This window comes from Pongo abelii, chromosome 10 (genome assembly GCF_028885655.2).
Source record: "Pongo abelii isolate AG06213 chromosome 10, NHGRI_mPonAbe1-v2.0_pri, whole genome shotgun sequence".
In the NCBI taxonomy this organism is placed as follows: Eukaryota; Metazoa; Chordata; class Mammalia; order Primates; family Hominidae; genus Pongo; species Pongo abelii.
Window position 1 is genome coordinate 19,988,057 of NC_071995.2, and position 17,528 is coordinate 20,005,584.

Below are 17,528 nucleotides of genomic sequence, written 5' to 3' on the forward strand. Positions count from 1 at the left end.
TTACTCTACAATTTTCCTTAGGGGTTTTCTTACTCTTTCAGAAAGTTAGGAGTTGTATTTCAGGCATTATCCTTAAGCTTATAATTTCTCTTTTCATCTCTTTTTCAGTATATTTATGGACTGCTTATAACAAGAAATGTTTATTATTTCTAATATTTTAAATTTCTAATACAAAAATTTGTTGGGGGTTTTTTTGTTTTGTTTTGTTTTGTTTTTGAGACAGAGTCTTGCTCTGTTGCCCAGGCTGGAGTGCAGTGGTGCAATCTTGGCTCACTGCAACCTCCGCCTCCCAGTTTCAGGTGATTCTTGTCCCTCAGCCTCCCAGGTAGCTGGGTTTACAGGTGCGCGCCACCACACTCAGCTAATTTTTTGTGTGTATTTTTAGTAGAGACGGGGTTTCACCATGTTGTCCAGGCTGGTCTCAAACTCCTGACCTTAAATGATCCACCCACCTCAGCCTCCCAAAGTGCTGGGATTACAGGTGTGAGCCACCATGCCCAGCCAAGAATTTATTGATGTTAATTTGCAACAAAAACCACTGAATTCCTTGTAATTTGCTATTGTTGTTGCTCAGGGAAAGGTGGGACTCATCACTTTTACTATAATAGGAAAGCTTTTGATCATATTTGAAAAATGTAAAAGTGAATCAGAAGCCATGCTGATGGATATAAAGATGAGAACAGTAGACACTGGGGAGCACAAGAGAGGGGAGGGCTGACCATAGTACCAGCTGGGTACTGTGCTATCTGGGAGACTGATTCATTTGTACTCCAGACCTCAGCATCACGCAATTTACCTTTGTAACAAATCCACATGTGTACCCCTGAACCTATAATAGAAGTTGGAAAAAAAAAAAAACAAGCCATGCTGAGTCTGAGATTCCTTATTATTAACCACCTGCATTTTATATGCAATGTATTTATTAATTTTAGTAGTTTCCCAGACAGGAGGAATATAAAAAAGAAGAAACTGTAGAAACAAGAAAAATACCATTTAACTCATTTCAGATGACTGCTCTGCAGATTGTTGGAAAGAAGTATATGATATTATACATTTTTACTATTTTATCAATAAGAAATGTTAGGTTTTAAGTTGAAATAATCAGATTTCAGTGAGATCATAATAGCCTATATATATTTTTTTGCATATTTACTATTGGTTGAGTACTGTGCTGAGCAAGTTATATAGATGATCTATTTCCTCTAACCCTCACAGCTACCTGATAATGTGGGGAATCTTATGTTCATTGCACACAAGGGGAAACTGATACACAAAGTGCTTACCTCAGGTCTCACAATTTGCAAATGGCACAGTCAGGATTTGAACTCAGGCACTCTGACTCCAGAGCTGACACCGTTAGTTTCTATTCTCTTAATCACGAGTTTTTGCCCCCACTCAGATATCCTCTTCTCTTAAACGCTGAGGGCAGTGGCCCCATTCATTTCTTCTCCATCTCTTAAAGCATCTAGTCTACTGACATACAAAGTGTGTTGTCAGAATTTTTTGGAGATCAGTCCGTGTTTTGCAGATAATGGAAATTAAGACAGAGAAAATAACTGATTTGCTAAAGATATTCCCAAATATCTTTAAAACTAAGTAGAAATGGGGAATCTCAAATGTCACTTGAATCCAGTAAAATGTTGAGATTCTTACGGCTCTTGTCCCAGGTCTTGTTCCCTAGGCAGCAAATTCTGTGATGGAGATTAACATGTAGAAAGCTTTTTGGAGAATGTTGTTCTTGGAACCATCAGCTGTGGCAAAGTGAAAGAAGGATATGGCAGAGATAAAAGAAAATGGGCTGCCATGCAGTCTCAGAAAAGCCTCGGCTGACCCCATGGAGAGTTCTTTCATTCTACAAACATTACTGAGTACTTACTCTGTCAGTCTATGAGGCTCTCTAGGTAATAGAAACTAGGACAGTGCTTCGGTCAGGCTTGATACAGAACTAAACAGAAGAATGTCATGATTAGAAGCAGTTTAAGAAGCTGAAGAACTCAGGATAGTCATTTGATAGAAGATGAAGATTTTTTACACGCACTGTCTTTGATTTTATATAATAATGGCAATATTTATTTAATGTTTCACTCTCTGTGCTGAGTTTTTTACGTGTATTAACTCATTTAACCCTCATAACGATCTTTTGAGGTAAGTCCTATTACCCTCAATTTTATAGGTGATAAAACAGATACTAAGCATCAATAACTTGGCTAGGATTTCACAGCTAGTTATTGTTAGGCAGGAAAACAACCTCACGTAATCTAGGGAAATCACCCTGTGCTTTAGTGCCTCTGTCTATTGTGAAGCAACTTTAGGAAAGATTATTTTATTATGGGACATAGAAGGATGTATTATCTGGTTAAAATGATTTTTTAATAAAGATGACTTCATGTGCTGTTTCTGACTATACCCTTTATATAAACATAAAACATAAAATTGGATTCAAAATTAGGGTTTGACTTATTCTTTTAAATTGTCACATTCTCTGTAATTCATGACTGCTTTCCAACTCCTTTTAACCTTTTGGACTAAATCTGTACTTCCATTCATCCTTTTACGCATTAGTGAATCGTACCTGAATGAGCACAGAATAGTAAAAACAAAATTTTGTTCCATTGCTATGAGAAAAGCTATTGAAAAAAGCCTCCTTTTAATGTAACTTTTTCCCTTCTGGATGTTTCACCAGATACTCTGAAAATGAGGGTGAAATAAATAAAATTGCTTGTTAAGTTTTTGATAATTAGGAAAAAGAAAAAGAAATCACACACAGCAAGCATAATAAAAAGAATTATTTCCCTTTTATGATTTCTCATTGGTGAGTTTATTAGCCTGATGACACCGCTTTATTAACTTGTCTTATAGGTCTATAACAATGAAGTACATATTTCAAGTTTCATAAACATCTCTGCCCCCAAGCAGCAAGTTAATAATATGAATCTATACTGTGTCAAGATTAATGTTTATCATTTTCCTAGGTATATTTTATGTGCTTGCCTTGTAGGCCTGTAATTTAGTCACACTATTGTATATCAGAATGATTAGTAAAAGCAAACCTTCAAAGTTAAATGTTTTAAAAAGCATATAATTTATATAGCATAGTTCAACTGTGTATTCACATGTGTCTTCATTTATTCAACAAATTTTTTTGAGCAACTACCACTGTCATTCTAAGTGTCTTTGTAGAATTTACATTCTAGCATGGAGAAAAAGATAGTAAGCAAATAAACAGCTAAAACATATAGTATGGCGGAGGTATTGAGAGTAGGCAATGGTAACATTCCGAAAGGAGAACAGAGAAAACGTTAAATAAATAGCATTTTAAAATACAGTAGTCAAGGAAAGCCTCATTGGTGAGACCTTTGAGCAAAGCCTGAAGGATGTAACCAAGAAGGCCATGTATTTGTCTGAGGATAGAATGGTTGGGCATTTAAATCCTATCAGAGATGTGGGTGGATTAATGCCGTTACTTACATGCCAGTATATTTTTCAGTGAATGACACGTAAAGGGGCTTTGTAGAATGCAGTATATATACCAAAGTATAAATTATTGTGCTATTTGATGTTTTCATTTAAAACCTTATAAAGGCCTGCCTAAACATGAATATAGTTCATTTATATACAAGAACCTTTTGATTTGGCAAAAATAGATCTTGAAAAACTTTGCTTCATGAGAACATTTAAAATTCTAATCAGATGTTAAATTATCTCTTAGATGAGAAAGAAGAGGGTATCCTGGGAAGCATACTGTTACCTAGTTTTCAAATAGCTTTGCTTACCTCTGAAGATCACATTAATCGCAAATATGCTTTTAAGGTAAGGAAATAATACAGTTTTTAATTCTGTGTTCAAAACTTGCGTTGGTTAAAAATGGATATTGAGCCATAGATTATTACAAAAAAGCTATCTTATAATGATTTTTATATTTAAAGTATATTAATTAATGGTCTTCTGGTTGTATAGAAGAATGTCCCTCTAATTAGGAAGCACATGCTAAAATATTTAGGGGTCAAGTGTCTTCATGTCTGTGCTTTGAGATGGTTCTAGATAAAATGAACATGTCGGAATGCTAATAATTGATGAATATAATTATGGATGTCCTGGTGATTATTATACATTTTTTCAAGGTTACTGTATGTTTGAATTTTTTAATAGTAAATTTGGGGTCTGGGCACAGTGGCGGTAATTCCAGCACTTTCGGAGACCAAGATGGGAGGATCACTTGAGTCCAGGAGTCGAGCCTGGGGAATATAGTGAGACCCTGTCTCTAAAACAAAACAAAACAAAACAAACATACTAGCCGGGCATTGTGGCTAGTCCCAGCTACTTGGGAGGCCGAGGTGAAAGGATCACTTGGGCCTGGGAGGTCAAGGCTGTAATGAGACATGATCACGCCACTGCAGTCCAGCCTGGGCAACACAGTAAGACCCTGTCTCAAAAAAAAATTATTAATAGGGTGGGCACAGTGGCTCATGCCTGTCTTCCTAGCTCTTTAGGAGGCCGACTCGGACAGAGAGCTTGAACCCAGGAGTTCAAGACCAGCCTGGCCAACATGGTAAAACCCCGACTCTACTAAAATTACAAAAATTAGCCAGGTGTGGTGGTGTGTGCCTGTAGTCCCAGCTACACAAAAGGCTCAGGTGGGAGGATCACTTGAGCCCTGGAGGCAGAGGTTGCAGTGAGCCAAGATTGTACCACTGTACTCCAGCCTAGGTGACAGAGTGAGACTCTGTATTAATAATTATTAATAATAAATTTGGAGGAAGAGTACTATAAGAGACAACAGTGTTTTTTAATAAAGGTACATATATGTACCTTTACTGAAAAACTTAGAGAATAATTGCAAAGATGTTCTTGGGTCTAAGTACATCATGATCATCAGGTCCTTTACAGAGAACACTGAAGTCGAGATGTGAAATCTGCTGTTATTAAATCCAAGCAGACCTGAGATCCCCTTCCTTGATTAATAGTACCCCCCAATCTTTGTGGTATTACTGGTCTGTGGATCACTCTCAAGTAAGAGGTCTTCAATGCTATTTTTGGAGATTTTTGTTTTCAAAAATCCTTCTGCATTCTTTGCTTTATGATTATGGCTAAAATAAATTTCAGAGGTCACCTAGTTTTTCAGTCTCTTTTAGAGTAAGAACTATAAGGTTCTTGCAGAAATTTCATTTTAAGGGAAAAGAGGGGGGAAATGCTGCTGGTTAACAATGAAAATGTTTGTACCATTATAAAATTGATTCAATTTTAAATTCCCACCACTTTTAAAGAATACTAAGGACTTCAGCTGATTTACAACTTTTGCTAATTAATATGTTACATGAGCAGGCCAGGCACAGTGGCTCGCGCCTGTAATCTCAGCACTTTGGGAGGCCGAGGCAGGTCAGGATCAGCTGAGGTCAGGAGTTTGAGACCAGCCTGGCCAACATGGTGAAACCTCGTCTCTACTAAAAATACAAAAATTAACCAGACATTGTGGCGCTTGCCTATAGTCCTTACTACTGGGGAGGCTGAGGTGGGAGAATCACTTGAACCTGGGAGGCGGAGGTTGCAGTAAGCCGAGATTATGCCACTGCACTCCAGCCTGGGCGACAGAGCAAGACTCCCTCCCTCCCTCCCCCCACCCCCCCCAAAAAAATAGCCAGGCATGGTGGCTCATGCCTGTAATCCCAGCACTTTGGGAAGCTGAGGCGGGCAGATCACCTGAGGTCAGGAGTTCAAGACCAGCTTGACCAACATGGAAAAACCCCATCTCTACTAAAAATACACAATTAGCCAGGTATGGTGGCACATGCCTGTAATCCCAGCTACTTGGGAGGCTGAGGCAGGAAAATCGCTTGAACCTGGGAGGCGGAGGTTGCAGTGAGCCGAGATCTTGCCATTGCACTCCAGCCTGGGCAACAAAAGCGAAACTCTGGCTCAAAGAAAAAGAAAATTGTTACATGAGCTATGGAGAAAAAGAACAGGAAAGGTATAGTGGTGAGGTTAAGGGGTTGGGTGATGGACGGCCTCAATGAGAAGGTAATGTAACTTGAGCGAAGACCTAAGGGTAAGAGGGGAGTATCTTCATATTTAAATTAACTTTATCAAAATAAACTTTATCAACAGTATAAACCAGAGAAACATAATTAAATATTTTATGATGTTATAACAAAAGTTAACACTTGGAAAATTTAAAATTATAACTTTATGAAGCACACATGTAGAGGTGCATGATATTAGCACTATTATTAGGCCATGAATTTAAATTTTTTTGTTGCCTGTCAATTTAGCAAATGTTTATCAATTTATGCTATTTGTAGGACTTTTTTCTGCGTTTTTAGACTCTTAAAAAATACTACAATGTTAAAATAGCAATAAAAGTGACCATGCATGTTAAGTATATTTTCTCTGCAATTATTTGGTTCAGTTTTAATTTTATCTGTAACAATAATAGTAATTGCTGTTTCACTTTCTCTCTTCTGCGGTATTGTTTCCTCTGAATGTATGAGCTGCTTTACTCCTAAGTTTGCTGACATTGATGCAAATGCTTATCAGAACGGTAAGTAGAAACTTTATAGACAATTATTGAACACAAGCATGGAACGTAAAGCTAGACTGGGTATTTTGACATCATCTAGTAAATATTTCCATTTGACTGATGGCGAGCATGGGTGGGGATTCTTAGTGTCTTGAGTCATGGCTAGAACTGGATCGTCTTGACACCAGCCCAGTGTTCCTTACATTGATCACAAATATGGGCAGTGGTCTTTATTTTTCCAAAACCCCACTCAGGGAGTCCAGTAACACTTTGTAGGTGGTTTTAATTATCTTAACATAGAACATTTGAGTAGTTTATTAAGGAACAGCTCAAAAAGAAAACACCATTTCGGATCATTTATAAATCTTTTGTGTTTGGGTGTAGATATCTATAAAGGATTCTATAAAATACAGCAGTGCCTTTTGAGGCCTAAAGAAATTGCTAACGCAGGAGGGAAATGCCATAACATGTACATTTCTATTAATTTTGTTGCTGGTTGCTGGGAATATTCTTGAATAAAAAATATTTATTCAAGAATAAATATTCTTATTCTGGGCGTGGTGGCTCACACCTCTAATCCCAGCCCTTTGGGAGGCTGAGGCAGGCAGATCACTTGAGGTCAGAAGTTCGAGACCAGCCTGGCCAACATGGCAAAACCCCATCTCTACTAAAATACAAAAATTAGTTGGGCATGGTGGCGCATGCCTGTAATCCCAGCTAGTCGGGAATGCTGAGGCAGGAGAATCGCTTGAACCAGGGAGGCAGATGTTGCAGTGAGCCAAGATCGCTCCACTGCACTCCAGCCTGGGCAACAGAGTGAGACTCTGTCTCAAAAAAAAAAATAAAGGTGTGAATTGCAGTAAATGGAAATTGCTAGAAATGTGGAGATGGAAGAGGCACCACTAAGTACTTCATTCTCACCTCCTTTCCTTTCCATGCACTTTTTCTTTTTTTTTTTTAATTTTAGAGTGTGCACACAACTAAAAGAGAGGGTAAAATTAGGGGAAAAAATTAATATATATTTTTCAAGTTAATAGTTATATTTTTTCTTGATTGATTTCCATATCTCATATAAAAGATAAGTCTATTTTCTCTGAAATTTGATAGCAATGTTCTATATCAGGAGTCACTTATCTTTTTTTCTTTTTCTTTTACAGAATCCTATATTTTTATTTAAAATGATCGCGTCATTTTCAATCAGGCAGCCCATCCAAACATGCGGACCTATTATTTCTGCACTGATACAGGAAAGGAAATGGAGTTGTGGATGAAAGCCATGTTAGATGCTGCCCTAGTACAGACAGAACCTGTGAAAAGGTAAAGGCTTGTAGAAAAAATGGTGATTTCCACTTCCATTTTATTCCATGCCTTGCAAGTATTTCACTGTCATAGTACATATCATTTTAATAGTCATGGTATGAAATCATTTTTTCCTAAGAAAGCAAGGATCAATTCCTGTTCTGAATTAAATTAATACACATTTTGTTAGTTTGCAATACCACCTACATTTTTATTCCACTTTTCTTCTTTTTCTTCTTTATTCATTTTCACCTATCAGTGTACTGGGGTGAATCCAGAATCCTAACATTCAAACTGAATGTTCTTTCTTCTTACAGAATTACCTTTAATTTCCGGTGAGTACGTTTTTAATTGTTACCTTAAAGCTACACAGATTTTTATCCTTTCAGATAGTGAATTTAAGATTCTAAATCTTAGAAGAGAGTTTATTTTTATGAAGTTAATTTGTGTTTTTCTATAATAGTGTGTTGATGTTTCTAAAGTGTAATGAATTACAGTAAGAAACTTTGAAAGTTTCATTTTTTCAACATTTCTGATTAATTTTTATTGTTTTTGTAATGAATATCTCCAGAAAATAGTTCATCAAGCATTTAGATTGTTTCCAAATAAATCCACTTCTTGGTGAATTGTACCTTTTTTATATTGAAACTCTACTACTCAGATTCCTTGATAATATAGATAAGTGCTGTTAAAATTGACCTATGTGTTTTTCCCTGCTTGAAGATACGAATCATTTTAATATTCTTCAGTATAGCTAGTTAGAGGAAATCTGATTCTCAGACTACATAAATACAAGTAGTATAATGTGCTTTTTAAAAATATATATATTCCTGTAATTTGAAGAAAAAATAATGATGCAAGTTAATTTTTCTTCCAGTCAGTGACAGCTGAGCACGTATCTTATGTAAGAAAGATGCTAATGTGCAAGTTTAGCCTTTTTTCCCTCTTCTCAGGAAATTAGGGATTGTTACAGTATACATCTAGTCCTTTGTTTTTCTTATTCTAGTGTGCATTTTAATAAAGTCTTGGCTTTTTGGCTAAAAGACTTAGGTTGATGCTGTGTTTTTGTGCTATTTTTGTAAATATCAAGTCTAAATCAAGTTACTCAATCACTAGTAATTAGAGCTGGGGAAAAACTGAAAAGAAAAGAGGGTCTAGGATATAGCTCTAGGACATCTATTTTTAAGAAAAACCGTTTTTGCCACATGCATATCCCAGGATGAGAGCAGATAGAAGGAAAATCTATTTTTGGAATTGCATGTGTAAAAATTACCTGAGTAGAATAAAGATGAGGTGGTTAGCACTGATAACAAGAGAAAATGTGTAGGTGAAGAGAATTCATTTAAAATCTTCAGGCTGAGCGTGGTGGCTCACGCCTGTAATTCTAGCATTTTGGGAGGTTGAGGGATCACTTGAGCCCAGGATTTTGAGATCAGCCTGGGCAACATGATGAAACACCATCTGCACCAAAAATACAAAAATTAGCTGGGCATAGTACCACACTCTTGTAGTCCCTGCTACTCAGGAGGCTGAAGCATGAGGATCACTTGAATCAGGAGGTTGAGGCTGCTGTGAGCTGTGACTGTGCCACTGCACTCCAGCCTAGACAACAGAGTGAGACCCTGTCAAAAAAAAATCAGAATAAAAAGAAAACTTTAATACTTTCAACTTCAAAGCAAAATTTTTAGGGAATTGTTTAGAATACAGAAATCTGTATAATAATTAAAATGTTTATGTCCAAATAATTTCAATATTGTATATTATACTTTTCTCAGAATTTCAGCATGTTTCTACTTTATTTTATTAAATTTACCACTCTAAAAACTAATAATTACTCATAATTTGGGATGATAAAGATGACAATTATTTGGCTTGGCTTTTGGCAACCTGATAGTTCACTAGTTATGTGCTTATACAATTTTCAGCCATCTTTGTTAGTGTAATCTACTCAGATAAGATTTATTAATACCACCTGTGTGCCCAGCTAGCTTAGCGTCTGTTATCCTGTAGAAATTATGTGTTTTCTTCTACTCCTAGTTGTTGGCATTTTTATCCCACCCTATTAGATTTAGTCATTCAAAGGGAAAATAAGTATAGAAAGATTTTGTTTGCTTGGTTTTAAGCTAATGCACTCATTTTGCTGTATGGCTCAAATATTTAAAATATGTATCAGAGTGTATCACTCTAATACAACATCCAGTTTTTAACTTGAGAGTTCATTTTCCCTAACTTTTCACCTGTTCACTATAATGTCATAGTCTCCTAGTGTGCAGATCATTGATGGCCAAAAGAAAAAAAAATCTAAGTATAATATGGATTCTCTGAATAATTTTCATCTCTAAGCCCATTATCATTTTATATATCTCAGTGTATTTTCTGCAATAACTTAAATGTCACTTTTTAAAATTAGATCACAAGTTTTATATTATTTATGGTACCTTAGCATACTTTTCTGAGTCAGCTTTGTTCCATTTAGAGAAAAGTCATCATATGTGTCTTTTTGACTACTTTTTCAATGATAAATCTTGGGGAAAAAGAAAAAAAAATCGACCACAGTTTTAATTTAAAATAATAGCTGTAAGCTGAGCACGGTGGATCACGCTTGTAACCCCAACAATTTAGGAGGCCAAGGTGGGCGGATTGCTTGAGCCCGGGAGTTCAAGACCAACCTAGGTGACCAGTGAGACCCCATCTCTAAAAAAATTTAAAAATTAGCTAGGTGTGGTGGCATGTACCTATAGTCCCAGCTGCTCGGGAGGCTGAGAGGGAAGGATCACTTGAGCCCAGAAAGTTGAGGTTGCAGTGAGCCAAGTTCACGTCACTGCACTCCCCCCTGGGTTATAGAGCAAGAGACCTTATCTCAAATAATAATGATAATAATCATGATGACAGTAATAATAATAGCTTTACATAGACTACAGTAAATATGTTTTTAAAATCTTTTCAGTTATTTTATGTTTAATGTTAAAATTCTTACCCTCCCAAATAGCAAGGGATACATGTGCTTTTAGTGTAAATGTTCTCTGCCTTCTTTGTTGTTCTTCTTGTTTTGAGATGGGAGTCTCGCTCTGTCGCCCAGGCTGGAGTGCAGTGGCACGATCTCAGCTCACTCCAACCTCTCCTCCCAGGTTCAAGCAATTCTCCTGCCTCAGCCTCCCGAGTAGGTGGGATTATAGATGCCCACCACCAAGCCCAGCTAATTTTTTTTTTTATTTTTTGTAGAGAAGGGGTCTCACCATTTTCGCCTGGCTGGTCTCAAACACCTGATCTCAGGTGATCCACCCACCTTGGCCTCCCAAAGTGCTGGGATTACAGGCATGAGCGGCCACACCTGGCCAACTTCTATTTTTCAAGAGAAAGAAGCACATAGTCTATCTTAGTAAATTTTCCCAATGTCTAATATTGCCTCCAATCTAGAAGCTATGGTTTATATCTAACCTAAATGTATGGATGGTTCATAACTTTACTCCAAGAAAAAGTCACCTTTTTTTTTTTTAATTGTTTTCCTTGGTGACCATATTCCAAACCTTCTAGATATCTTCATCCATAGTTGATTACAGATATATGTATATAGATCTACATCTTTTCCGCACATCATAAACATTGGCAGCATTACCACACCTAGTTTCTGATAGAAGCATTTTTATTTATTGGAATATGGAGGGTTGGCTGGCTCCTGAGAGGCCTCCTAGAGTGGCATGATCTTGGCAGTTTCGTGCAGGTTCAGACACTCAGGTTGATCTTTTCAGAGTCTGGAAGTGATTAGGCTCAGGGAAAGAACTAGATATGGCAGCTAGAATAGTGAGCAGTACAACTGTCAAGTGACCTAGACACATGCTGTTAACTAGCTCATTCTTTCAGTGGCCAGATGGACATGGGATGCCAGATTCTAACCCAAGATTGCTTGATGTGATGGAATTATAATGGTAATAAGGTCTGTGCCAGCCACTCATTAACTCATCTGATTCTCACAAGAACGCTCTGATCTTGGTGGCACGATCATACCCATTTACCAAAGAGGAAGCATAGGCACTTTAAGTGTTCTGTACTTTGCCTGAAGACACAGCTAGTAAGAACAGAGTTGTAAGCCGGACATGTGCAGTCAGACTCCAAGAGCTCTAAAATCATACTGAGTTCCTCTTGAATACAAACAAAAGGAGTTAATCATATGGTTCAGATCTTTGATAGCATCAGACTATGATTTCCTGTTGCAGCCATTTCCACAACCAGACTCATGTTTGTCTCATGAGTCAACAAGGAGCTAACCTTGGCTGGGAGCCATGTTGCTCCTTTCAAGGGACTATCTACTGTGGTCCTTGAAGTGTAGATTTTGTGGTTTAACTGTCATAAGGCAATCTTAATTTGCTTTATTTTCAGATTCCTAATGGTGGGAGCACACATCACTTTTTACCCTCTAGTTCTTTATGTTTTCTTTTTCCCCCTTTCTGTTTATACATTCTGGTGTTGTGCTTGAATGTTAATATCACAGCATTGGGTATTTGTGTAGACTTGTGACCCTTTCCAGTCCCCTTGCCCCCACCCCCGTAAAGTATAATTTTTCCTAGATTGAATCCCAGAAGTAACATGTGCATTATTTCATCTGATTTACTATGATTTTCTTCTCTGATTTCAGAGTGGACAAGATTACATCTGAAAATGCACCAACTAAAGAAACCAATAACATTCCCAACCATAGAGTGCTAATTAAACCAGAGATCCAAAACAATCAAAAAAACAAGGAAATGAGCAAAATTGAAGAAAAAAAGGCATTAGAAGCTGAAAAATACGGATTTCAGAAGGATGGTCAAGATAGACCCTTAACAAAAATTAATAGTGTAAAGCTGAATTCTCTGCCATCTGAATATGAGAGTGGGTCAGCATGCCCTGCTCAGACTGCACACTACAGACCAATCAACTTGAGTAGTTCAGAGAACAAAATAGTCAATGTTAGCCTGGCAGATCTTAGAGGTGGAAATCGCCCCAATACAGGGCCCTTATACACAGAGGCTGATCGAGTCATACAGAGAACAAATTCAATGCAGCAGTTGGAACAGTGGATTAAAATCCAGAAGGGAAGGGGTCATGAAGAAGAAACCAGGGGGTAAGTGTCTATCTTGTCATTATGAACCCAGGTTTTTTTGATGCTGTGTTGGTGGAGATTGGTTTCTGAGCTACTGATTAAAATACTGGTTTAAATTGTGTTTTTGTGTTTTAGCTGTTATAGCTTCATTACTACATCTTTGGTTTATGATGATCAGATATAAGTATTTATTCTCTGTCTCTTATGTTCTGTCACCCAACTTTGCTTGTGGCAAGGAGTCATCCTACCTGGCCAAGCTCAAGGAAAGGCTTGGGTTACAGGTAGAGATCGAGTTTATTTGGGAGAGGGAGGGAGCAAGCCCTGTCCTCTCAACCCACCCCTGTCTTGTCCCCTGCCATTATCACCTCTTCTCTGACTGTCCTCCATTACCAGTTTCTGCAGGTTGGTACAATGCAAGGATCTCCTGAGACAAGTAATATGGAGGCAGCAAAGGCCTACTGCTCTCTAATTCCCAGTCGTATTATTGGGCTTTCTTTAAATCAGAATGCACATAACTATTAAATTCGAGGCCAGGCACAGTTTTTCGTGCTTGTAATCCCAGCACTTTGGGAGGCCAAAGCAGGAGAATCATTTGATGCCAGGAGTTTGGGACCAGCCTGGGCAACCTAGCAAGACCCCATCTCTGTAAAAAAATGTTTAAAAATTAGCCAAGCATAGTGGTGCATGCCTGTAGTACCAACTACTTGGGGGAAGTTGAAGTGGGAGGATTGCTTGAGCCCAGGAGTTGGGAGCTGCAGTGAGCTATGACCGCCAGTGCACTCCAGCCTGGCAGCACAGTGAGAACCCAACTCTAAAAAAATAAAAAGTAAATGTATTTATATGAGCATTTATTCATTTTTGCATGCACTTTTTCTTAGTATATTTACTGTGCAACTACTATATGCTAATTGTGGGACCGCAAAGTAAAATAATGAAAAGATACAGTCCAGATACTCACAAAGATAATTCTCTAGTAGAGGAGACAGTTGAATAAGTAGATGCAATTTAGTGTGACAAATACGATGAAGGCAGACCAGGGTGCTGTAGGAACACATTGCGGGACGACCGCACAATCTTAAGGATTCAGAGTCCAGGAAAACCTTTGTAGAGGAAGCAGAACACAAGCAGTGATACGAAGAATAACATGCATATTATGGCTTAGATATGCAAAGCTCCAGGCTTGGTAGAGAACAGAAGAATCAAAAGAAATCCAGTATGACTTGGTTGTAACTGGGGAAACAATGAGTGAAGAACAAGGCTAGAGACATAAGCTAGGAGAGAGATATTCAGATTGGTGTCTCAGAAATCTGGATAATAAATTGGAGAAAGTTCAAAAGTTACTTAAGTGATTGAAGTGAGAAGAGGAAGAGGATGTATTCAGGATATAATTGACAAGTCTAGTTGATTGCTTTGATGTGCTTGATTGCAAACTCGTCTTGCTCAAGATTAAGTCTGGTGCCGGGCAAGGTGGCTTGCGTCTGTAATCCCAGCACTTCGGGAGGCCAAGGCGGGCAGATCAGTTGAGGCCAGGAGTTCGAGACCAGCCTGGCCAAGATGGTGAAACCCCATGTCTACTAAAAATACAAAGATTAGCCAGACATTTTAGCTCTCACCTGTAATCTCAGCTACTGGGGAGGCTGAGGCAGGAGAATCTCTTGAACCTGGAAGGCAGAGGTTGCAGTGAGCCAGGATCGCACCACTGCACTCCAATCTGGAAGTTTCTTGAAGGAAATCAAGAATGACACCCTGCCTTTTTGGCCTGGGCAACTAGGGTGATTTGGTGCCTTTTACTGCAAAGAAAAGATTTGGGAAAAGAGAAGATAGTGGTTGCATGGGTTATGTGAGGTAATGCATATGTTAATTAGCTTGGTTTAGCCATTCCACAATATACATATTTCAAAACATCATGTTGTTCACCATAAATATATATAATCTTATTTGTCAATGTTCTTTAAAAAGGAAACTGGCAAATGCTCAGATTTACCAGTAATCAGGGAATTGCACATTAAAGAAACAATTAGGCATTATTTTTCACTTACCAGATTGACCAAAATCATAAATAAAAGAATTAATTAAGGCACAGATGAATAAAAGTTAGATTACTTAATGTTGGATGGAATGACAGACATGAATAAGCTCATATATTACTAGCAGGAAAATAATACAATTTGATTAGACAGAAAAGAAGCAGGAAGCAGATCTGTGGGGGAAAAAAATGAAACGATGTTTGGAAGTGCTTGGGAAAGTAATCACTTTCAGGAAAATGATAAAAATCCAAATCAGAAGATTGCTGAGTCTCTGCTCACCAAGTTAAATCTTACTTCAAAGAAGAATCACTTTTCCCCAAAAATCATACTTTCTTAAGTTTAAAAGTGTATAGAGAGAGTCAACAGATATCTGGAAATTAGAGGATTTTTAAAAATTGTTAAGTATAAATACTAGTTTTAGGTTCCTTTATGAGTATAATTAATATCAGGAAGGTCTTTCAGTGACTTCTTTCTTTTGGACATAGACCAACAGCTTCTGAAGGCTGGTTTTAGGTTATTTTGAGCTAAGATTTTCTCTGGGTTCCTCCTACATTTTTGGGTTAACTGTTATGCCAGTTTTTATAAATACTGTTATTTAGATGTTCTTTTGAAATGGCTTGAGTCCACTTTGGATCATAAGAAAATATCATCTACATTATGATATAAACTTCATCATAAAAATAGTTGCAGTGTTTTATAATGAAATGATTTTTTATTGGTGGAATGAAACAATTGTAATTCAATATATAAATCATTTTTTAAAAAGCTTTATGAAAGTCTTTTATTGTTAAAGTTCTGATAGGAAGAAAAAGGTTTAATATTTAGTCAAATAGTAGATCCCTGCATCTGTGAACAAAGCTTTAAAGTTTCATTCTGAGTGGCAGGCACTGTTAAGATGCATGGTCCTTAAGCCATTGTTCTGCATGGCAGAATCACAGGGAAAGGGCTTTTATGGTGCTTGACAGGCAGCTGCTGGTCAATGGGGCACTAAATCTGCTGTAGGAGCTTAGAGTGTTCATTTCTTAAGCTTTCAGTTAAAAGTAAATCACACTTTGCTTAATTTGAATTTCTTTGGGGGAAAAAAGTCACTAAAGGGAATTGTAGTTTTGAAAAACAGGTCTCAAAGTGCTAGAAATATATGGGATAAAAATAAATTTGCTTGATAATAATTTAATTTTTAATTAAAATTCCCCAAATGTGGTTCCAAAGATGACAGAAGTGCCTTTTAATGTCATTAATTAGTGAAGCTGACTAAAAATATATATATCCTGCTATTAATGATCATATGATAGTTGACAGTTCAGGTTCAATATACATCTCTATAACAGGGTCCAAGCCAAACATTATGAATACTTCAGAGCGCTTGACAAAAGTGTTTTAGTGTAATTATATTTTTGAACTATAATTTAGATATTAGTTTTTAAGCAATTTTGGGTGTGTTTTAGATTGATAGTGTATGTCCCCTTCCTTACATTTTTCTATGATATAGCTCAGTGCTTAATCTCTAGCTTTTTGCATGTTAAGCCTCCTGTAGTATTTCTTGAATTTATGAATGACCAAATAAACCAAGGTGTGTCAGGGTAAATTGCTTTAGTACTAGGGCAGTCTCTTTGATGGAGTCAGCTTTCCCTAGCTGACATATTTGCAAATAGTCATGGGATTGCCAGCTCTAGATGTTTTCCAGTTTCTGGCTTTCGTATGATAGGAGACGGTGAAGATGGGGAGGAAGACCAAGCAGAAACAAAATAGAAAATACCCGTGGAGGGAAAGCCTCAAGGAATTGAACTCTTTATACTGGTTATATAAGAGCAATTGGGTACCTTTCTCCCTCTCTCCACCCCGAAGGCATTGGATGGTTGGCCTGAATGCAGCGGTTCTTGTCTGGAGACATTTTGTTCAATTTTGAACAACTTCTTTTTGAGTAGAGACATTGAAATCCTGAAGAACAACCACCATGATGAAGGAAATTTAGTTGAGGAGAAATGGTTGAAAGAATTAGAAATATTTAAAATACAAAAAAAGGCATAGATTTTTAGAGCTCTAGAATAAGTTTATGATGAAGTCATCTTCTAGATGAGAAAAGAGGATCCCAGTTTCAGTTGGCCATTGGCTAGATTTTAATAGCATATAAAGGGCTCTCTGGTGTGATAAGATTATATCCTTCCTAATTTTTAATACCTTTTTATTTTTAACTAGGTCATTGTGATAGATAAGTATGGCTTTTTAAAAATAATACTCATATCTTGGCAAAATTTAAAAATAGAGGGATTTTTTTAAAAAATCAAAAAGTTTAGGGATCACTGGCATAGTTAAAAGAGTGCTGCTTTAGAAGGTAGGAGACCTGCATTTTAGTTCTATTTAGCCCACAAGCCCTTTCTGTAACCCCAAGTATGATCTCTTGGACCAGGTGTGGTGGCTCACACCTGTAATCCTAGCACTTTGGGAGGCCAAGGTGGGTAGATCACCTGAGGTCCAGAATTCAAGACCAGCCTGGCCAACATGGTGAAACCCCGTCTCTACTAAAAATACAAAAATTAGCTGGGCGTGGCAGCAGGCACCTGTAATCACAGCTACTTGGGAGGCTGAGGCAGGAGAATCGTTTGAACCT

General features: G+C 37.4%; 1 protein-coding gene across 24 annotated transcripts in view; it reads left to right on the forward strand.

Annotated features, from left to right (window-relative positions):
• The window catches only part of PLEKHA5 (pleckstrin homology domain containing A5), a 242,398-nt gene that overhangs the window by 129,479 nt on the left and 95,391 nt on the right, over nt 1-17,528 (forward strand). For 13 of the 24 annotated variants that reach the window (XR_008511852.2, XM_054526905.2, XM_054526911.2 and 10 more), the window contains exons 8-11: nt 3,710-3,810; nt 7,716-7,831; nt 8,131-8,148; nt 12,447-12,914. Coding sequence is in view for 23 of the 24 variants with exons in the window: in XM_054526905.2 (XP_054382880.1) it covers nt 3,710-3,810; nt 7,716-7,831; nt 8,131-8,148; nt 12,447-12,914 (703 nt within the window). In the remaining variant the exon portion in view is untranslated. Of the gene's footprint in view, nt 1-3,709; nt 3,811-3,921; nt 6,536-7,671; nt 7,832-8,130; nt 8,149-12,446; nt 12,915-17,528 lie in introns of those variants that run through there. The other 11 variants (XM_024256698.3, XM_054526907.2, XM_054526913.2 and 8 more) reach the window with 2 other exon arrangements.